This window comes from Erithacus rubecula (genome assembly GCF_903797595.1).
Source record: "Erithacus rubecula genome assembly, chromosome: 2".
Taxonomy (NCBI): domain Eukaryota; kingdom Metazoa; phylum Chordata; class Aves; order Passeriformes; family Muscicapidae; genus Erithacus; species Erithacus rubecula.
The window spans coordinates 94,391,691-94,411,059 of record NC_136685.1 but is presented as its reverse complement, the minus strand read 5'-3'; the positions used below and the strand labels follow the sequence as shown (position 1 = coordinate 94,411,059).

At 37.2% G+C, this 19,369-nt stretch overlaps 1 protein-coding gene across 4 annotated transcripts in view; it reads left to right on the top strand.

The window, feature by feature from the left end:
- Positions 1-19,369, top strand: part of LCLAT1 (lysocardiolipin acyltransferase 1) — a 109,763-nt gene that overhangs the window by 19,784 nt on the left and 70,610 nt on the right. For 3 of the 4 annotated variants that reach the window (XM_079298634.1, XM_079298635.1, XM_079298632.1), the window contains one exon: positions 17,278-17,446. In XM_079298634.1, the coding sequence (XP_079154760.1) occupies positions 17,282-17,446 (165 nt within the window). In that variant the 5' untranslated portion in view covers positions 17,278-17,281. Of the gene's footprint in view, positions 1-11,350; positions 11,465-17,277; positions 17,447-19,369 lie in introns of those variants that run through there. The other variant, XM_079298633.1, reaches the window with a different exon arrangement.

Below are 19,369 nucleotides of genomic sequence, written 5' to 3'. Positions count from 1 at the left end.
GAATAAAAAGATGCAGCAGACAAATCTTCAGAGTGTCAGAGCACACTGTGGCCTATTCTCTGTTTTGTTCTCCCTCTAATAGCAGGATTAATAAAAGTATTTTGAGGCCTGTCCTCTTCCATCAAGCTTCTGGGAAAGAAAAAAGAAAGGGCGGGGGGAAGAGGGGGAGGACAACAGCATGGAAAACTTTATGAAATTGCTTATGGGTTTCCTTTTCATGTGAAACTTCCCTGAAATTTTCCCCATGACTCATTTCCTTTTTATTCCTTTTTAAGTCCGTAGTTTGGGCTTTTTAATTTTTTTTTCTTTTCAAAGACAAGCTGGTAGCTTTTTCTGGCCCAGTGTGATGTTGGTTTTGCAATGGTATCTATTTTGCATATGGACATTGCAGTCTATTCTCCATGTGGGCAGTTGTCCTCTTGTCTCTAATTTCTCTGCACAGAGCAAAGGCAGGAAGCAAGGGATACACAGGAAGCAAGGAATACTCTTCCACAGAAAATGGATATTAATCATGTGTATTGTGTGAGGGAAGAGGTGATGGGAAGTAGGTTTTATTTTAGCAGATGTAGACTGAGGCTTGCAAAGGTCCTGTGCTGAAAGAAGATCACTGAGGGAGTTTGTAGTGGTTTCATAGCTTCTGGCTTGCAGTTTTCCATTCTTGCTGATGTACACTCCCTGCTGGATATAGAATTTTCTAGAACTCATTCCCTGAAATGTAATAAAGGCAGCTGTTTTCTGGATTTAAAAATTGTATAATTATAAAATTTGTATAATTACAAATTTTCCTTGTGCAGTATGGGAGATGCAAAAGCTTGACAGAATGCCAGTCTTTGCTGGCTCAAAAGTGGAACCCAAAAATACTTGCATTTACTGTGAATCCATGTAGTCTGACCCAGCTCTTGCATATGCCTAAAGCTCTACACTCTGACTTCTCTTGCAAGGGAAAAAAATTAATGCTCTCAGAGTTCTTGTTGTACTGCTAAGATAAGACTTACTTCTTTGGTGGAAATATACACAAAAATGTGTTCCTCTTGTGCAGTTAGTGTTTAGTAAAGCAATTCAGTGCATCTGAAGAATTGTAAACTCTTGAGGACCTTGGCACTGTTTCTTGGAATATCTGATTCCACAGAAGCTTGTGTGACCAGCTCATCAAACTATCTGAGTGTTCCTCACAGTGAATTAAGGCTACTCCTCTCCCTACCCTCATCCAGGGCTCAGATAGACCAGTGTGAGTATTTTTAAAAAATCATGTGATGCCTCTGGTGAAGAAAAATTATTTAAATTTCCAATCATTAATTTACTGGAAAGTAAAGCATAAATACTATAAGTAAAACTGCCTGCAGAGGTTAATTGGATTTTGATCTCTACGTTGGTAGAGATATCTTTGATTTACATAAACACATATCACTTCTGTAACTAACTGTTCCCTTTTTTAAAACATAAGCAGCCAAATGGAGAGCCTTGGAATAAGAACACCACTTACTCATTAATTAGAAATACCTGCTTTGCTCTTAAGCAGTACAGTCCTCCTAAATGTTAAAAACTTCATGGTTTAGCATCCTCATCCTTTATGAAAAAAGAGCTTATCTTTAGAGAAATTAAGTGACTTCTTATTTAGGCCCTTTCTACATCATTAATAGCATAATTTCTTCTAGCTGGAAAAATTGCTACATCTGAAACAAGTTCAGGGTACTCAAAAAGAAGTCTCAAGAAAACAGGAAACTGAAATCCAAAATAAGATTAAAGTAAGTTATAAAAAATGTGAAACTATGCACACCCACTTCCTATCCCAGAATAACTAGAAAAATATCCCCTGCATTAACTTGCAGCTGCTACCTGGTAGGATCTTGCAAATACTGAGAGAAAGTGGCATTTTCCAGTGGCAATGCTGTCTTAGTTCCCCTTTCTAAAGTGAAATGAGTTTTCCATTCTGGAATAAGTAGCTGTGTTGCAGCTCACTTTCAATTCTGCATTTCCATGTACAAAGTGTGAATTCTTGTTTTGGGGTATGAATAAATCTAAATATTGATAGATGCCCTCTAACTGTTTGTTCAACCAGGTAGGAACCCTGAGCAAAAGCTTTGCAATCTCATTTTTATGTTTTTGTCTCTGAACATACAAATAAATATAGGGAGTAGTTGCTGAAAGGCCAAGTTCTTCAAAATTGTATACATGCTCAGAAAGTCCCTTGTTAAACTAAAGAAAAACTAAATTTCTGAGCTTGGTCACTGTTTAGTCTTTAGGATTATGAATAATTAGACTGAAGACTGGCTGTTCATGGTATATTATTACTTTGTCAGTTTATCTAAATGAAGACTGGGGTTTCGTGGTTACCTTGCAATTCTCTTTATAGATCAAAATTACCATATCAAACTATGGGGAAACTTCTTTGCAGACCAACTATTGTTGAATATTGTGGAATATCATTCTATAAATGTTTGATTAAGTGATCTAATTATATCTTCTGGCTTTTAACTTTGAGAAGGACTAGTCCATGATAATTAAAAGGCCACTTCAATCTAATACAGTTTTTCCAAACTGGGGGTGTTGATTGAAGGATCTTTTGTATGTTCAAATCAGCAGGATCAAGGTGAAAGAAAACTGAAGAGGGAGCTATTTTGCAGAAGCAATTAATTTTGGAAACAGGTTTTTTTTGGTTACTGAAGTTCGTTATGATTCTGTCCATGTAGTAATTTTTTGTATGTAAAGAGAAAAATGGCAATTTTATTCTCTCTCTTTATCGTTTACATATCTCAGTGAGTCTTATGACCTGGCTCTTGAACTGATCTCCAAAACGTCTTGAAAGGGCTAAATTTCATTACATTCTGAAATTCAGTTTTGAAATCCAAGTTGTATGCATCTACAGAGATAAGCATGTTCCTGTAAAAAAAAACCCCTTTTATTCCTAACAGCAACCTCTTGCAGGGCATCTTGTAACTTTTTTCTTCACCCCCTTTTCTCATAGGAAAAACTTGGAAAAACATTGCCTGCACAGTAATTTGCATTTTGAGAGTCCTAATGTCACAAAGATGTGAGGCATTCCTGAGGTTAAGTGTCTCTTTAGCTTTTCCTACTGTGATTGCAATTTTTACCTAGGAGTTCTAAAATATTAACCCCCTGTAGATCAAGCCTCCATGAAAAGAAGCTGTATGTATATTTGCTGCTCCACAGGGAGAGAAAGTGCAGTTTTCTTTTGTGAATTTAGATTACAGGATGAGCCTTCTGAATGGAGTGGGATGGAATGGAGAATGAAGGAGAATAATTCCAGTGACCCAACTTAAGTTACTTATGTAAATGCCCAAAATGAGATGAAGGAAATCCTTCTTTGATGGATTGGTACTAAGCTTGGCAAATTCAAAATTGCAGAAGGTAGTTTTGATCCAGGATTTTAAAAAGTCTGTACTACTTTGCTGTTAGGAAGCAGAAGGCAGCTAATTTCTTTTCAATTTAATTTTTTCTCAAAGATCTTAAAAAAATAAAAACAATCAAACCCTTACTCCAAAAACACAATAATGATTATACATACAATAGAGATGAAAGCCGAGTTAGAAGACAATTCTTAACACTCTAATACTGAAGTACTAAAGTATTTTAGTACTAGTATTTTAGTATTTTAATTTCTATTTAAACTAAAACACTTGAAGAAATGTGCTCTTTTACATAAGCAGGTCTGGCTGTGGAAGCTGCTTGTGGTTTAATGTTTCATCACAATAATGGCAGCTTATATGTGCTTGCCAAGAGACCATTACTGTTTCTTCTGCTGCTCTGGCTCTTCCAGTGAAATATCTTTAAGGTGAGAAAATGCATATTTAACAGAACCTGTCATCACAGCCTGTGCAGTGAGAGAGCTTTGTGTGAACTTCTTACCCCATTCTACCAAGCATAATTGCTGATGTTTCTGTGGAGCAAAGTTTAATTAAAAAAATAAAAAAGGAAAAAGAGGCTAGAATAAAACCAAATGAATTAGATGTGATTTATAAGGAGAGGTTTTAAAAGCTACTTATGTAAATAATAAAGATTATTTGATTGTAAATACTTAGTATTCTACAAAAAGTGTTTTCCTTTCTGTAAGGAAAAAATAGAGAATGTTCATTTGATGTTAGAAAATGGGTTGTTCTATAATGGGACCTTGATCCTTTGAGTTTTTTATTTTTATCCCTTGGTGATATTCCTTTCAAAGAACTAGCTGTACCTTTACATTGATATCCTTTGCCTGATGGAAACAAATCAAAGAGCAGCACACACTGAGACTAATGAGGGCTGCCCATGTGCTGTTTGACCAGTCAGCTCTTCCAAACAGAGTTCATATGGCTGTGTTATTTCACTGGCTTTGTATTACATTGGTTATGTATTTCTCTTTGAAAAGGGTGGTGAATTGTCATATCATAAACTAGTGAAGGTGAGGGAAAGATCTAAAAATGCTGGGTTTGATGGCTATTGCCACCTTCTGTGGCAGAAATTCTTAAAGGTGCCACTTTCTTTGTCTGTTCCCATTTCTCTATAGTAAAAACCCCCAAACAAAATAAAACTTTGATTGCTTAGAAAATATGCTGATCATATCATTATTTAAGGGTGAATTTATGGTATGCATTGCCTAAAAAACTTCTTTAAATATTTATATTTAATATCCAGATCTGGGGCAGAGGGAAAGTAAATACTCAAAGAATAGTTTCATGAGCATTTGGCTTCAATTTATTTTCTTCAATACTCTGTTCTGAAGTTCTCATCAATATGTCAAAGTTAATAATTGGACTTAATTGCCCAGCAATCCTTACATCACTTAGTCCAATGATTGATTCCTCTTATGGGCATTGCTTTAGTAATATATCTGTTTGATCCCAGAAGAAGAGAGCTTCTTAAAGTTGTTGTGAAAGCTTCTTTTCTTACTGTAATGGTTCAATGAAATGTTCAGCTGTGGCTGAATTGGAAAGGAAGCACACACTGTTGTAGCTTGTATCTGTGTTGGAAAAAAAATTTCAATATAATAAATCATGGCTGTTGTTGAAAATTCTGTGCTCAGCGGGAATCCATGTTTCCTCAAGTTGTTTTCAAATTTTCTCCTTACTGCATTTTGAAAATTCTAAGCAGCTCTCCCCCTCCTTCCATGAGTTAGACAAGGATTCTTGAGCAATATGGGCGGTGGAAAACTCAGGCTCCTCCACACCCGAGTCAGTCCATTAATCTTGTGGGTTGTAATTGGTTTCAAATTGTCTTTGTTAGAAGGCATGTTGTATTGCCTTGCTTAACTGGTGTTCAGGGCTTTCCCATAGCTCTGGGTTCCCCCTTTGACACAGCATTCCTTCATTCCCAACACTGCCTTGTTTTGGTTCTTTCTGTCCTCTCTCTGGTCTGCAGCAAAAGCAGGAGCAGGTGAAAACGATTTGTGAGAGAAGAAAGTTTTCGATGTTAAACAGCTTCACATAAAATGAATGTTTATATGTTTTAGCCTTGAGAAGTTATGGCCTTTCTTCTAAGTTACTTATGTTAGTCCAGGTATATAATTGATACTGTAACTGCCAGGGATTTTTCTCACAATTTGTAGATACCAGTAGAAGTTGCAAATTTTTTATCTTTTACTTAAATTATGATAAATGCATTATTTATCTTTAAATAAAACAATACAATGCTTGGTGCATTTCTAAGGGGAGCTTTTAAGAGCTACCCTCATGGAAGCCTGTGCTCCTGTATAAATTCAGATCAAAATATGTACAGGAGCTCATATTTAGTTTTAGGAGTGGAAGTACTCAGAAGTGTCCACATATGTTCTCCTGTGGAAGTTGGATTTTTTAGCTTAACAATCACAGCTAACCTTTTCAGAGATGCCACTGCCTCAGCCACTGTTCAAGGTGAGCCTGCTGAGGGGAGAAGTCAGAATTAAGACCTTGCTTGTCACTGGAGCTCCTATCTCAGTGCCATTGTGGAGAATTAGGTGTAAAACCCTGCTCAGTAGGAGTTAAGACATAGGAATAAGTTAGCTTCATTTGGTGCCTCCACTAGAACAGAAATTCTTGTACTATTCATTCTGCCCATGAGCTTGGAAAGTGGCATCCCTATGTGTTATCTTGGTTTTGTGCCTCTGGGAAAGACAGCAGGTTGACCCAGCTGCCAGTTAATTAATTCATCATATTTCAGTAAAAGGTTGGAACAATTTTCCTATCCCTTGTTTGATGAAGATTATGTAACTACAGTTTCTCTAAATAGTTTCCATGTATTTACTTATGTTAGCATAAATGAATGGCTTTAATAGGCTCCAAGTGATACTGTGTAATTTCAGGTCTTTGATCTCTCTGTTGCATCATTTGCTATCAGTGTTCTTGCTCTTTTTTATCAAGCTGTTTTTGATGGTCTTGCTGGCAACAAAAATATTTCAGAGCTGAACATCTCAGTGTAGGAGAATATAATTGTCTCTTCTCTGCCCAGATGAAAAATGTTACTTAACTCTGGAATATAACAATATTTCATAGTCAATGCTCTTATTTTTAATGCTGGCATTTCTTTGTTTAACTTTGTACCTGTGTTTGTGGTGTTTTTCTTAACTTGAGCATGTCTTGCAGTTATACCTGAGGTGGAGTAGTTTTCTTGAGGCTGTTGTGCTTGAATGCAGTGTCCCAGTAAATAATAGCTGTCCTTTGATTATTAGAAGCTACTCTGAAAGTTTCAGCATCATGTTTACTTTCAGACAAGACAGGGAGAGAAGTTTTAACCTGATGAGGAACAGAGGGAAGTGGAATGTTATAAGCAACTATTTTTGACAAGTCCATAAGTTATAATTTCCCCAGTAAAAATATCACTCCCTCAATATGCATTGCAATGAACTCATTAAAAGCATTTTAAGAGCTTTTAATTCGGTTACATTTCAGAATCCTTCTATGAATGCAATTAGAAAGATGTGCTTGCTTTCTCACATACATCCTTAGTTAGTTGCCCAGTTACTTACTAATGAGCATACCTCCTTTTATACCTTGAAGTTAAATTCTTGCTTGTTTCTGTGATATTACTGTGCTAATCAGAAAGAGCAAATTCTTTCCAGGAATTCTGTGTTTTTGTGTAATCATTTTCCTGAAAGGAAAACCCCTTGGTAAAAGGGGAAGCACACACTAGGGTGTGTTCCCACCTGGAAATAACTGAGAAAATACTAGATCTTTAAGATTCTGGTAGCAAAAGAGAAAAGGGCGGGGGGGAAAGGAAGAGAAGTCCTTAAAATGGACTGATAGATAATGAATTCTTTCTGGTCCTAAAGAAAAGTCTAGATTTGGCCAATGTTAAACATGTGTCAGGACTGTAAGAGCTGCTGTGAGAAGATTCTTGATTTAGATATTTCTAGTAGCTTGACCTGCACAGCCAGATTTGGACAGTATCTTCCTTTTTTGGGTGAGATTTATCTAGTGCGAAGATTGACTCCTTGCATTTCCTGCTTGATTCCTTTTTTATTGTTATTTATTTTAAGGGGGAGAGGGGATATGAAGAAATAGCCTTCTCTAGACTATTGCTATTTCTGCCTTGTCACCTGTTTCCTTTATCTTCCACAGGATAGCTTTTGTATAGGACAGGGTGTTTATCTTTTGGCCTCTCATTCTCTAGGTATGAGCAGCGTAGTTTTCTGAATCATCCAAATGTTTTTGTTTTCTGTTGCTCCAGTGGCCTTTTAAAAGTTGTGATTTTTTTTTTTTTGTTTCTATCCCCTATCACTTTTCAGCTTCTAAGGCACTTTTGTAGCAACATCAGTGGTACTGAGTCAGAGATTGGAAAGGGGATCACTTGGTCAGTAATGATGCCCCAGATGTTGTAGAGAGATTCTTTATCTGTAGCTCTTGCAGACTTTCCTTCTTCCCCCTTTTTTCCTAATAGCTGTTGTTAAGCCAGAGCATTGCTCACATGTTTAAAATCTAGTAGTCCCTGAATAGCTCTAATAGAGTATTTCCCTGACTAGGTCACTTGCTGTTCTGTAATTATTTAATGGATAATTTGTTCTTGGATTGACTAGGATCTGTGTGTCTGCCACTGCTGGTCTGTCTAAAGCATCTGCAGCTGCCAAATGTGTTTGCAGCTGACTTGAAGCTCGTTCTTACTGTACATTGACTTGGTCTTTGTGATGGGAAATGCAGCACCTATTGAACCACTTCTAATTATTTTTATAAGCTCCTTTCAGTTCTGGCAAACTTTATTAGAAACTGAGTTTCTATTTCAAATGAGCTACTATTTTACATAATAAAAGGCTAAAAAGCTAAAAATCATGGCCTTAGATGTTGCTTTTTTTTTCTGTGTGTATTCTGGCAGCTTAATAAAGTATTGCATAAGTGCTGGCAGATAAACTTCCCTGGTTGTGTCAGCATTGAATTACTTTATTTAGCTTCTTATGATGGTAATTTGTTTTAGGCTAAAATGACCTTGATAAATGTTCATGCAAAACATTTTGTTACTCATTTGTCTGTCAATAGCCCTGGATCTTTTGCATGCCAAAACATTTCCAAGTAAGAGTCAAATGATGGCTTTTATCTTTGTAGGTGTTTGAGGGACCAAAGCCATTCAACTTTAACAAGAAACATGAGTTGCTTTATTGTACTGTACTGATGAGACATTTTCTGGCTTTGAGAGCATTTAAGTCTGAAGAAAAATGTTTTACTGAATTAGATTCAGTAGCCCAGGAAGCAGAGACAACATGACTGCATCAGGCAGCTACTGTGAGAATCCCTGCTGAGCCACAGAGCTTCATTAGCAGAAGTACAGATGGACAAACTCAGTTGTGCATCTTCCCAAGCACAGCACAATACTGATGGTTTACATCCTGAAATGCTGTGCTAGAAATAGCTTTGAAGACCACAATCCACCTGAGGCTCTGGAATTCTGTCAGAAGAGAGCATTTACCTTGTAGCTGATGGAAAGAAGAAATTCCAGAGCTGAAAATGGGGTTGAAACCACCATTCTTAACAATAGTTTGTAATGTAATCTAGAAGTAGTCAGCATGTTGACTGATCCTACTGGAGGGTTTTACAAGCTAGATGTGAAGGCTGCTGTCTAGAAGACTGAAAAGCACAGCAGATATTCATCTCTGACAATAAGGTCCTGAAGCAGAAATACTGTTGGTTAATAGTGGGACAGTAGTGGAACTCAGGAGTTTTGACTATGCTTTGGGTATTTAATAGAATGAAAACAGGATTTCATGTCCAGAAATGGAGCAAATGCAAATAAACTCTTTGCTGCTGCTTTCAGTGAGAATGGAACATTTATAAATTTTCTGCAGAACTGCTGCATTTTTCTTCTTTTGCTTTGGAGCCTGCCAGGTAACCCATCTATTGTTGTTCTATGCTTACCTTGGAAAGCAGCCAGCCTGTAAGCACAGCTCACTAGAAAACTACAATTTATGTGATTTTTAAAGTTGTTATAAACTTGTGATACTTGCTGATGTGTAAGTATGCTTCAGAGTGCTGTGTACTCTTGACACAAAGGCAGCCCTGCAAAATTTCAAGTTCTCAAATGGAATTTTCCAATTAAACAGCTAAAACATTTTTAGTGCTATTTGCAAATAGTTTTTTTCTTTGATATTTGTCTTGGAAATAGATTTTTAAAAACCTGAGATAGTTGCAGAGACTCAGAGGCTTGGCAGAGTAATATTCCATTGATAATAGCAATTTATCTTTATTATTATTAAAAAAATAGTGACATAAATTTGTCTGTAGGCGCTCTTCTCCATCTCTCATATAAGTACTGTTGAGCCAGGATCACTTACTTGGTGAGCAACTGATGATAAGTGTCTAGGCTTTCTCTTCAGAAGTTTAATGATTCTAAGAGTAGATAAAATCTGTAATCTGATCTTGCAACTGATTTCAGGTGGAAACTCACTGGCTTCAGTAAGTTTGCTGTTGGGATTTTTAGCATGGGGCCTGCAGCTTATAATGGGCTATTGAGAAAAGGAAACAAGTAGTTTAACAATTGTTGTTGCTCTAAAGGTGATGACTGTCATAGTATAAAAGAGGCTAAAAAAGAACAAAGCTGCATTGGGTAAGAAAAACAAACCACACTGCAGTACTACCCATCCAGAATCAAATCCATTTGCAGCATACATTACAGCTGGAAAAGGAGGAATTATTTGGGTTAATATATTCTTTTTTAAAACTAAGAGAGGTTTTTGTAGAGGATGGTCACAAATACAGAGCTGTAAATGAAACTTTTTCCAAGTTGGATATCTTGCTTAAGGCCTCTGAAAGTCTGCTTTTACATCCCCCCTCTTTATTTTCATAATTGCACTCTCTGAATAATATGAGTTAGCAAAAGCTCTGATGCTGTTACTGTCCTGATGATAGTCACTGGGTTTCCTAGGCTGCATGAGTTTTGTTCATATGCCTTTCCTGTATTTCTTCTGAGTTGTTATCCTGAAAATTCTGTCTTGATGAGGGCAAAAAAGCCATTAGAAGTTTCATGGATATCTCCTTCTCTGAGAGTGAGTTTTAGTTCAGTGCCTGTGGTAGAGATTTAAAGATACTCCTCTGGAATTACTAGTTTTGTATTTGAGTAACTGTTCTTCAGCATGAGGTCCTTTATTTCTGTTTCCCCACTGAGGATTTTATTGTGAAATAGATACTTCTGAAATTACAAATGTCACCCCTTCCCACCAAGAATAGCTCTGAGCTGAAGTGTTGGGGTGCTCTTATGCAGGGGAAAAGAAATTGATTTATTGGTTTGTTTGTAACATCTCCAATTACAAAGTGGAATATTTTATCTGTTTTTCATAATTTTCAACTGGATTTGTTATCCATCAATGTTGGTCAGCTTTTTGGTCTGCTGTAGACTTTGAAAACCAAAGGAATAAGATTTGCCAGCTGTTGACCACAAGTAACTTTTTTTGAAAAATGGACTGGGCCTCGAGCTGACCTGCAGGTTTTATATGAAGTATTTAATAAACCCCTAAAACTGACACTGTTCCATGTTTATTGCAAGGTTATGTTGGTTTTCTGTTTGTTTGTTTTATATAAAAGGCATGACAGGAGGAATACAGCAGCTGTTTTTCATCTGCCAAACCTTTTCTTGATGACTTGTCATCCAGGGCACTGTATTTATATTGTTTGTTGTTTAATACAAGTTTGTGAGGCCCCAGCAGCTTGATGGATAGTGCAGAGCACAACTCTATGCATGGAAAGCCATGAAGTAGTAATTCAGAATTATTTCTATCTGTACAATATGCATTAAAAAAAAAAAAAAAAAGAGGTAGCTTTTGAGAGTAAAAGCTCTTGTGCAGTTTTTCCTACAGCAAATTTGTCAGTTCATCTAGATTTTTTGATTGTAGTAAGGAATAAAAGCAAGCCGTTTCTCCATAAATCATTATTTGTTTGGTCTGTTTTTTTCTCAGAAGCAGCTGTAGCTATTGCATGATACCCTCTTAAAAATTATTTCAAATACCTTAGCTCATGTGTTCATTCAAGCTTTATTGGTCTAATGGTTGTCTGGAGCAACAGTGGAAATGGAACAGGTAAACAAGGGTGAAAAAGCATCAGACTGACTTGATGTTTGTACCCTGACTGAATTACCTGCTTACAATGTCTAAAGGCTGTACTGCAAAGAATCTCAGCCAGCATTTTTGCATTTGGGAAGACACAATTACTTGGAAGAACAAATTCAATATTCTATTAAATTCTTATTGAATTATAATAGTCAGATTAAGTCTTGGCAAATAAAAGACATAATAAATTGTAAGATGCAGTAATAGTCGTATTTTATTTATAATATTTACAAAAATTTCTCATTAAGTTTTGTACTTTTTATTTTGTGCATGTGTAAGCTAATATCTGTTATACTGTCATGGGTGTGGCTTGTGGTGATAATTACCTTTTATTGCCCTATCCTATATTGTTTTACCATGCATGTATCTCTTGAATTGTAGAAAAAGGAAGTAGTTTTAGTGGTCAAGTGCCTGTTTCTTCACATATTTTTTCAGTAATAGTGATTTGTGCCATATTTGAGTGTTCCTTAAAATACTGAAGTGCCCAAGAGAAGGATCAGAAATAAAATATAGTTCATAAAGAGTTCTGTGGAGACTGATGGAGCTTCCTGCCTGTGTTGCATGGACTTCTGATTAGTGACTATCTCTGCAATTAATAATTCAACTTCCTCCTGCCATTGCTTCCCCTAGAACCTCTTCTATTTCTGCAGTTCTTTTAACTGAGGCACAGGTGAGAAGTTACATGATCAAAGAGCTGGGATGAGTTGTAGATCTGGAAATACAACTGAGTAAGTCTGCACTGACTTGCTGTGAGCAAGTTTCTTTTAAAATATGGTGCTATGTAGAAACTAGTTTCTTTCTCTGGGTGCAAGAACTGATGAAAATTTCCTTTGAAATGCTATTATGGAAGGAAGCCATAAAATGCTCAAATAGAAAAGTGTGGTGATTTTGTTTGACTTGAAACATTCTGCTGGAATGTGTCATTTCCACTTCAACTTTGCTTGGCTGAGTTTTGTTGTTTGGGCACCTGCTCAGACCTCTCATTTGCATCACTAGAGCTGAGAAAGGCTGTCAGTCTCCTGTTCTGTGGTCTAGATGATTTTGTTCAAACAATAAAAAAGTGAAAGTTTGGGTCATTCATTTGCTGGTTTGTTTAATGGACACCTAAGTAGTTGGCAAACTTAGTTCCCCTCTTGCCCACCTCCTGGAATTTCAATTCACGGCACCCAGATCAAAGGTTTTAAAAATTGTTGTAAAAATGATATCTTCTGATATAGAAGTTACATTCTGAATGCCAAATTGAACATGGGAGCTGGAATATCCAGCTCACCTGTTTCACTTGCCCTGCTTGGAGGAAATGTGAAAGTGAAATCAGTTTGTAGTTAAGTGCTGCCTTTCTTTGCAGAACTGTTAGTGAAGAGACATCGCTGGCTGTCTGTGTGAGTTTCTGCTTGATTTTAATTGAAGATGTTTACCTTTTCTACTGGTAATTGACTGGATGAACATTGAAGCCAGTGCCTAGTAGTTCCCATTCAGGTTTGAAGGCTAATGAACAGTTTTATTGCCCATGCTGATTACTGGTGCTGACCAGTAATCATACACTGTTGTTTTACTGGCACCAAGGAGCATTTGTTAATTTTTTTCAATGGTGTAATAAAAACTGATTTGCTCACTTTGTAGTACTAAGTGCTTGAAAATTTCTCTTGTTATCAGGCAGCTGGCTCTGTCAGGTAGTATTGCTCAATGCTATGTTGAGGTTAAAATCTTGTTTTACATTGAGCTTGGAAGATGAATTAACCTGTTTGTACAAGCACTTTGAATTAGCTGGGAGCTGTTAACGAAGTGTGAGTCATGTGGTTGAGTCTTGACTATGCTGAGACTTCTAGACCTTAAAGTTCAGAACTTCTTTGTGTCTTATCAGATAAATTATTTTGCATCCTTTGCCCATGTGGAAGCCATAGAAGCAGTTGTGAAGAAAAGTTTTGTTGTAGAGAAGTCTGTTTAAAACCTTCTGAAATCATCACCACAGCAGGCTGTGGTTTGTCTGTCATTTCAGTTTCACCTTCAATAGAAGCATTTAGATAATAAACAAAACAAGCCAAAATCCGATCACAGGAAGGTACCTTTGCTTTATGTTGCTATGCAAGTATTTTCTTTGCATAGAATATCAAAATAATTTCAAGTAAATATTCTAATAAAAATTAAGTTTAAAATATTTGGGAAACTATTTTCTCCCCTTAAAAATTTTTCAAATTAAATGAAATAGAAAGGAAAATTGTATTTAAAGAATTATTGTTTCCAGTTACCTGGAAACAGAGCATGTTTTCCTTCTGCTATGGCAACAAGAACATGTGAAGTGCAGTACCCCAATAACTTGGAGTTTTGCCATGAAATAGATGAAGAATTACAAGCCCAGTATGAGGGTGCTGTCTGTATCACTGTTTGCAGCTTTCAATCTGAATTGTAAAATAATTTTGAATGTCTTCCCCCACCTCTGACTCACACAACTAATGGAAAGTGGCTTTAAGATATGTAAAGGCCAGCCTACATGCTAAGGGAGATCATTGCCTTAGAGAGTTGTCAGCAGCAGTAAGAGAATACTTCTGTACTTTGGAAATACTTGCTTTGTCCTATTCCTGTCGAATCCTGTAGTTAATTTCTTGGGTGCCTCATCTTTGACATGAGTCAGCTCCAATTTTCTTTGTTTTGAGATTTTTCACATTTGTTTTAGATCATTTTCCAAGTCCTCATTAAGTACTCTTTCTTTGGCTGGTTTTTAATCTTGTTTTTGAGGCATGTATTTTGCATTGATTTGTAGCTGTTACTTGTTGAATGCAGGTGTTAGATTTGGGATGGCTGACGTATCTTAGAGACAGTTTGTTTCTAAGGTAGGTATTTACAGGCTAAGGAGTGCAAAAGGATGAAAATTGTCAGCTCCCTCCTGCCTTTGGTGGTAGGTGTTTGGGATGGTAAATGGGTAGAGCAGGCAAGGTGTGCAGATCCTGGCCTGGCCCAGCTGTGTGCCAGCCCTGCATCCTCAACCCTTTCAAACTTGTGCACTGCACTCCCAGCTGGGTCTGCTGATGCTTTCTCCCTTTCTCTCCTTTGTTGTGGTGGAGGTAATTGAGAGACAAAGTCTATCCATCACTCTAGATAAATGTCTGTGTAAAGGTATATAATGTGTTCCATAGACACAATAAGCAAAATGCAGTATTTATCTCACTAAAAATGTGGCTTTAAGAGTGGTAAATGGCATCGATTGAAAACACACACAATATCTTTTGTGTCTAGAAATAAACAGCACAATGTTTGACCCAGTGGAATGCACTATAACTTATAATGCATACTCTGGAATGTAAAAGAAAATTCTGCTTGGTGCCGGTTGAAGAAAAGGAAATTCAGAACTTCCTCAGGTCTTTTTCATAGTTCAGATACTTTCATCTAAAACGAACAAACAAAAAGTGTTTCAGACAGTCTTTCACAGAAAATACAGCAAGATTTTTTTCCATAAGTCCTTGATTGTAACAATTTGAGGGAAGAACCCATGTGAACTGTGAAAAGGACAGCCTCTCAATAAGTGCCCCACATTGCTTTTCTAAGAGTCTGGAAGGATGACAGAGCAATGTCTCCTCTCTTTAGCTCTGGGGATATCTGTGTGTAGCAGTCAGGTGTTTGGGACTGGAGCATGTCCTCCATCCCTGTTTCTTGGCAGCCTTTTGGAGCCATGGTGTCTGTCTGGCAAATGTCACTGTGTCTGACTGATGGCTCTGAGAACCTCACAGAGGGGCAGAGCAGCTGGCTAAAGCCTAACAAACACCTGTTCTATGTCTGCTAGTGGGTTTTACCTGTCTTAAAGCTGTTCCCAGTTGTTTAGATAGATTTGCTCCTCAAAAAATGCCTGTTTAGATGAAGCACATAGAATTTTGATTCTGTCTGCTGCCTTTTGCAGTAATCTTGATGTCAAGAGAAGGCTTTTTCTTCTGGTCTTGCTGCAATTAATAAGTCCCCCCCCCAACCCCCTCTTTCTGTTGGTTCCTGTTTTTTTCTGGGTTTTATGTTTTGGAGGTTTTTTTGTCCTCTTCTGCCTTTATCTTGGACTTCCCCCACAGAAGTTTGCAATAACAAACAGAAAAAGTCAGGTGGAACTTCAGGGCCTTACTCTTCAAGGATCCCTTGTCAGAATTGATCCTTGCATTGCATGTGTGCAGATGGGGTTATTGAGTTCCTGCTTTTGGCAGAAAGGAGAGAGATCTTTACTCCAGGATATAAATAATATGTATTTGTTTGAATTCATATTTCATTGTGTCAAAATCTTTCTGATACATGTATCAGGAAACATTTGTATTTAGTGTTGTTTCTTTTACTGTGCTGCAGAAGTGAGTTAATACAGCTTCCTATATAACCTTCTTGCATTCAAAATTTGCATGGCCCCTTGTCTCGGCCTTTCTCCAAATACCATACAGTTTAGGAAATTGTTTAAACCTAGAAGTATCTCAGAGTAGAGCTACTTTCTTGTTACTTGTCAACATGAAGTAGCAGAAGCAAATTTCATCTCCTAGCAACCCTAGCATTACCATTTCTTGACTGTCAAATACTTTGCTGTGCAAACATCATTGCTATGGACATTGTACAAAAAAATGCTTGAGATAAATCATGTATGTTACAATACACAAGGCTTAATGGATTGCTTTTCCATTGCTCGTTTTAAAATTAAACCCAGCAGCTTCCTGTTTTTCTTGTCCTGAAGTCCTGTCTATCTGATCTCTTAAAATTTCTAAAATAGCCTGTCAAAAGAAGGAATTCGGTAAAGTGACTAAAAAGTGACTTCTGCTTAACCTTTGATTTTATAAACAATTGGCTGAGTCCTAAATAGATGAAAACAGTCTATTTTTAGGGCCTAATTTAGGGAATTGATATTTCCACATTTGCTTTGTCATAGCTGGTAGTAGCTAAATTGTGAAAGCTTGTAACTGTTACAAATGCTTGGAGGATTGCTGAGTGTTCTGCCATAATGCACTAAGGAGCTCAGTGTACTGTACATTTCAATTTATAATAAGACAGTGTAGCTGATAGCACAGACACTGAAATATTTCAAGTCTAGACTATGCCTTAAAAAACACAGGCTATTGACTTTTTGGTGCAGCAAGTTGGAAAATAACTGATAAGGGCAGTTTGTTCAGCAGACTTCAAAGAGTGATGAGTTTTTCTAAGCCAGGGTGGGTCAGGGGGGTTTCAGGCACTGCTTGCCTGCCTTGTTGGGGTAAAAAGGGAGCTGGTGTTTCAAAAAGGCTGGTCAGTCTTGCCGGGTTTGAGTGGTTTGTGAGGGAGGTCACACATAGAACCTTGTTAGATGGGGAAGATGAATTTCTGCAATGCTGTGTTTAGCAAGAAGAAATGGGATGGAGAAACAGAAGAGCAAAGTTTCCTGTCTTTAGAAAATGTTAACACTAGTATTTCACCACAGACAAAGATAATGGCCAAAAAGTTTAATGTAGCTGGTGTTCTCTTATATAGCTCTTTTGTACCTTTGGATAATAAAAATAGCTTGCTGAAGGTTTTTGAGTGGAACTACATATTGTAATAATGAGAGGATATTATGATGTAGCTGATAGTTTTATGGCCCCTTTAATATCCCAATTCACCTTACAAATCACTGTGTTTATAAAGTCCTTCTCTTACTGCTGCTGGGGAAGAAGAACATTTTGGTTGTGTTTACTGTTGTCCTGTGTTGTTAGCTGTGGAAAAAAGGAGGAATATAACCACAGCCAGGGCTCGCAGACTTGAAGAATTGCATAATTACTTTCAGTTTGTGTCTCTAATGTAATGCCAACCCTGTTTTTCAGAGCCATGGTGTCATGGAAGGGGATGTACTTTGCACTTGCACTATTCTTGGGAAGTTTCTTTGGAAGTATATTCATGCTGGGCCCTTTTCTGCCTTTGATGTTTATCTCGCCAGCCTGGTACCGCTGGATCACTGACTGCATTGTGGCCACTTGGCTCACACTCCCTGTGGTAAGTGGCACATAATCCAGCTCTGGGCACCTGTCCATAATCCCAATTTAGCTTTTCACCAGCACTTTGGATTTTATTTTAGGGTTTTTAAAGCTATTTATGTTTCTGTCTAAAGAGGCCCTACACACTTAATATCTGATTTAGCTCAGTATTCTAAACATTGTGCCTATTTACAGTCCCCCTCTTCTTTCACAGTTTAATTTATATATCAGCTAATGCTGTGTCTCATTTTATGCTTTTTGTGATATCTTCATCCAGTGTCAGATGCAGGGAGGAGTAGGTGAAACTCCAGTAAACAGAAGGAAGTTTTGTTAAACTGTAAACTTCCTAAGTGAGTTGTCTTGTAAACTCTTTCTTTGGACTGTGCTCCAAGTATTGTATTAGAAAAATTTTCTACTGTCTGGTACAGTGTTGTCAACCTTCACCTGTTCTGTTACTTAATCCTTTTAGAATTTAGCCACTGTAGCTGAATTAGAGATAAATGTTTTCAGGTGAAAAAAGGAGAGCTTCTCCTAGAAAGGAGGTATTCCTCACTTACAGTGCATCAACTTTATAGCTATATGAGTCTGGAAAACAAAGCTCTTCCCTGAATTTTTCCAAAGGAAAGGCAGTGTGTATGGGATCTGACTCTTGTTCTGTTCTCTAAAAGCTTGTTTCTCTAGGCCATTAGAGATTTGTTTAATTTTTTCTGAAGTAAAATGCCATACTGGTGTGCAGAATAATGTATCTTGTGGCATAAAATAAGTTTTATCCTTATTGCATATCAAATAGTTTCGCATATCCAATAGTTTCTGCTTTTGTAGAATATTTTCTGGGTTATGAGTTTTAAAAGAGCCTCAGCTGTTTCTTATTCTAAAACTTCTGTAGTTTTTATCATGATTAAATGTAGTGAAATTAGGAGGACTGATGTAATCACCAGTAAAGGAAATATATTGTTATTTCTTGTCATGATGAAATTTAACTGAGTATTGATACTGTCACAAAATAACTCTCTGTTTGTCTTCAAGTTTTTTGTAATTTCAAACTCCCCAAAATCTAATACCAGTCTCTTCAATTAGTTGCCTGGACTCTATAATTCTGGGTTATTAAAACTAGTTTGTGATAACTTTCTCAGTCTTGAATTTTGATTTTTAGCCCTCAATAGAGCTAGACCACAATAATTCTAGTATCATTGGATTGGATATTGAAAAGGATCCTGTCTTTTTAGAATCTTGGGGACTTAGGTTTAGGAAAGGAGTCTCAAAAAGATTTTTCATCCAACCATTTTGAGGCTCAGATGTTGTCCATCACTGCATTCTCAGTCAGGGGAAGCCAGTTCTTGGTTTGTGTTTCCAAACAGTAAAGTGCTTTTGTACCATTTGGACTCCAGCAGGGAAACTCTGACCCTGACCTCAATGTTGTAAGGAATTTTCACCTTCCTCACTCTGCTATCACATTTTACTTCCTTTCTAGGAGTCAGCAGGGGACACTGAGGTGAGTCTTAACTGTTTCAGTTTAGTTTGGCTTGTACTAAGCACACACAGAGTTGGCAGAAACATGAACAGAAGTTGTTTCACTTTCTGGAGCTCGGTTTAAATCCCCAGTGTTTGTTCTTTTTTTTGAGGAAGAATGGGGAAGAAGAGGGTAAGGAGGTAATTGGAAAGCTTTTTAATGCCTGTAGAGGTCCTGTGGTAATTTGCTGGGTTTTTTTTTTTCTGACTGAGTTGGACAGTGTGCTGCCAATGACCCTGACCTTAAGGGCAATAGATACTTGTGCAGCCAGTCTCTCCTTAGATTACCTACCAAGTTATAATCCATACTGACTCACTCACATTACTACATGATAGTGTTTCTGGAAAACCAGGGAAAGATAAGTTTAATGCAGTGATGGGAATAGAGTACTTTTTAAGAAGTGCTGCTCAGTTGTTGTTTCCTCTTCCATTA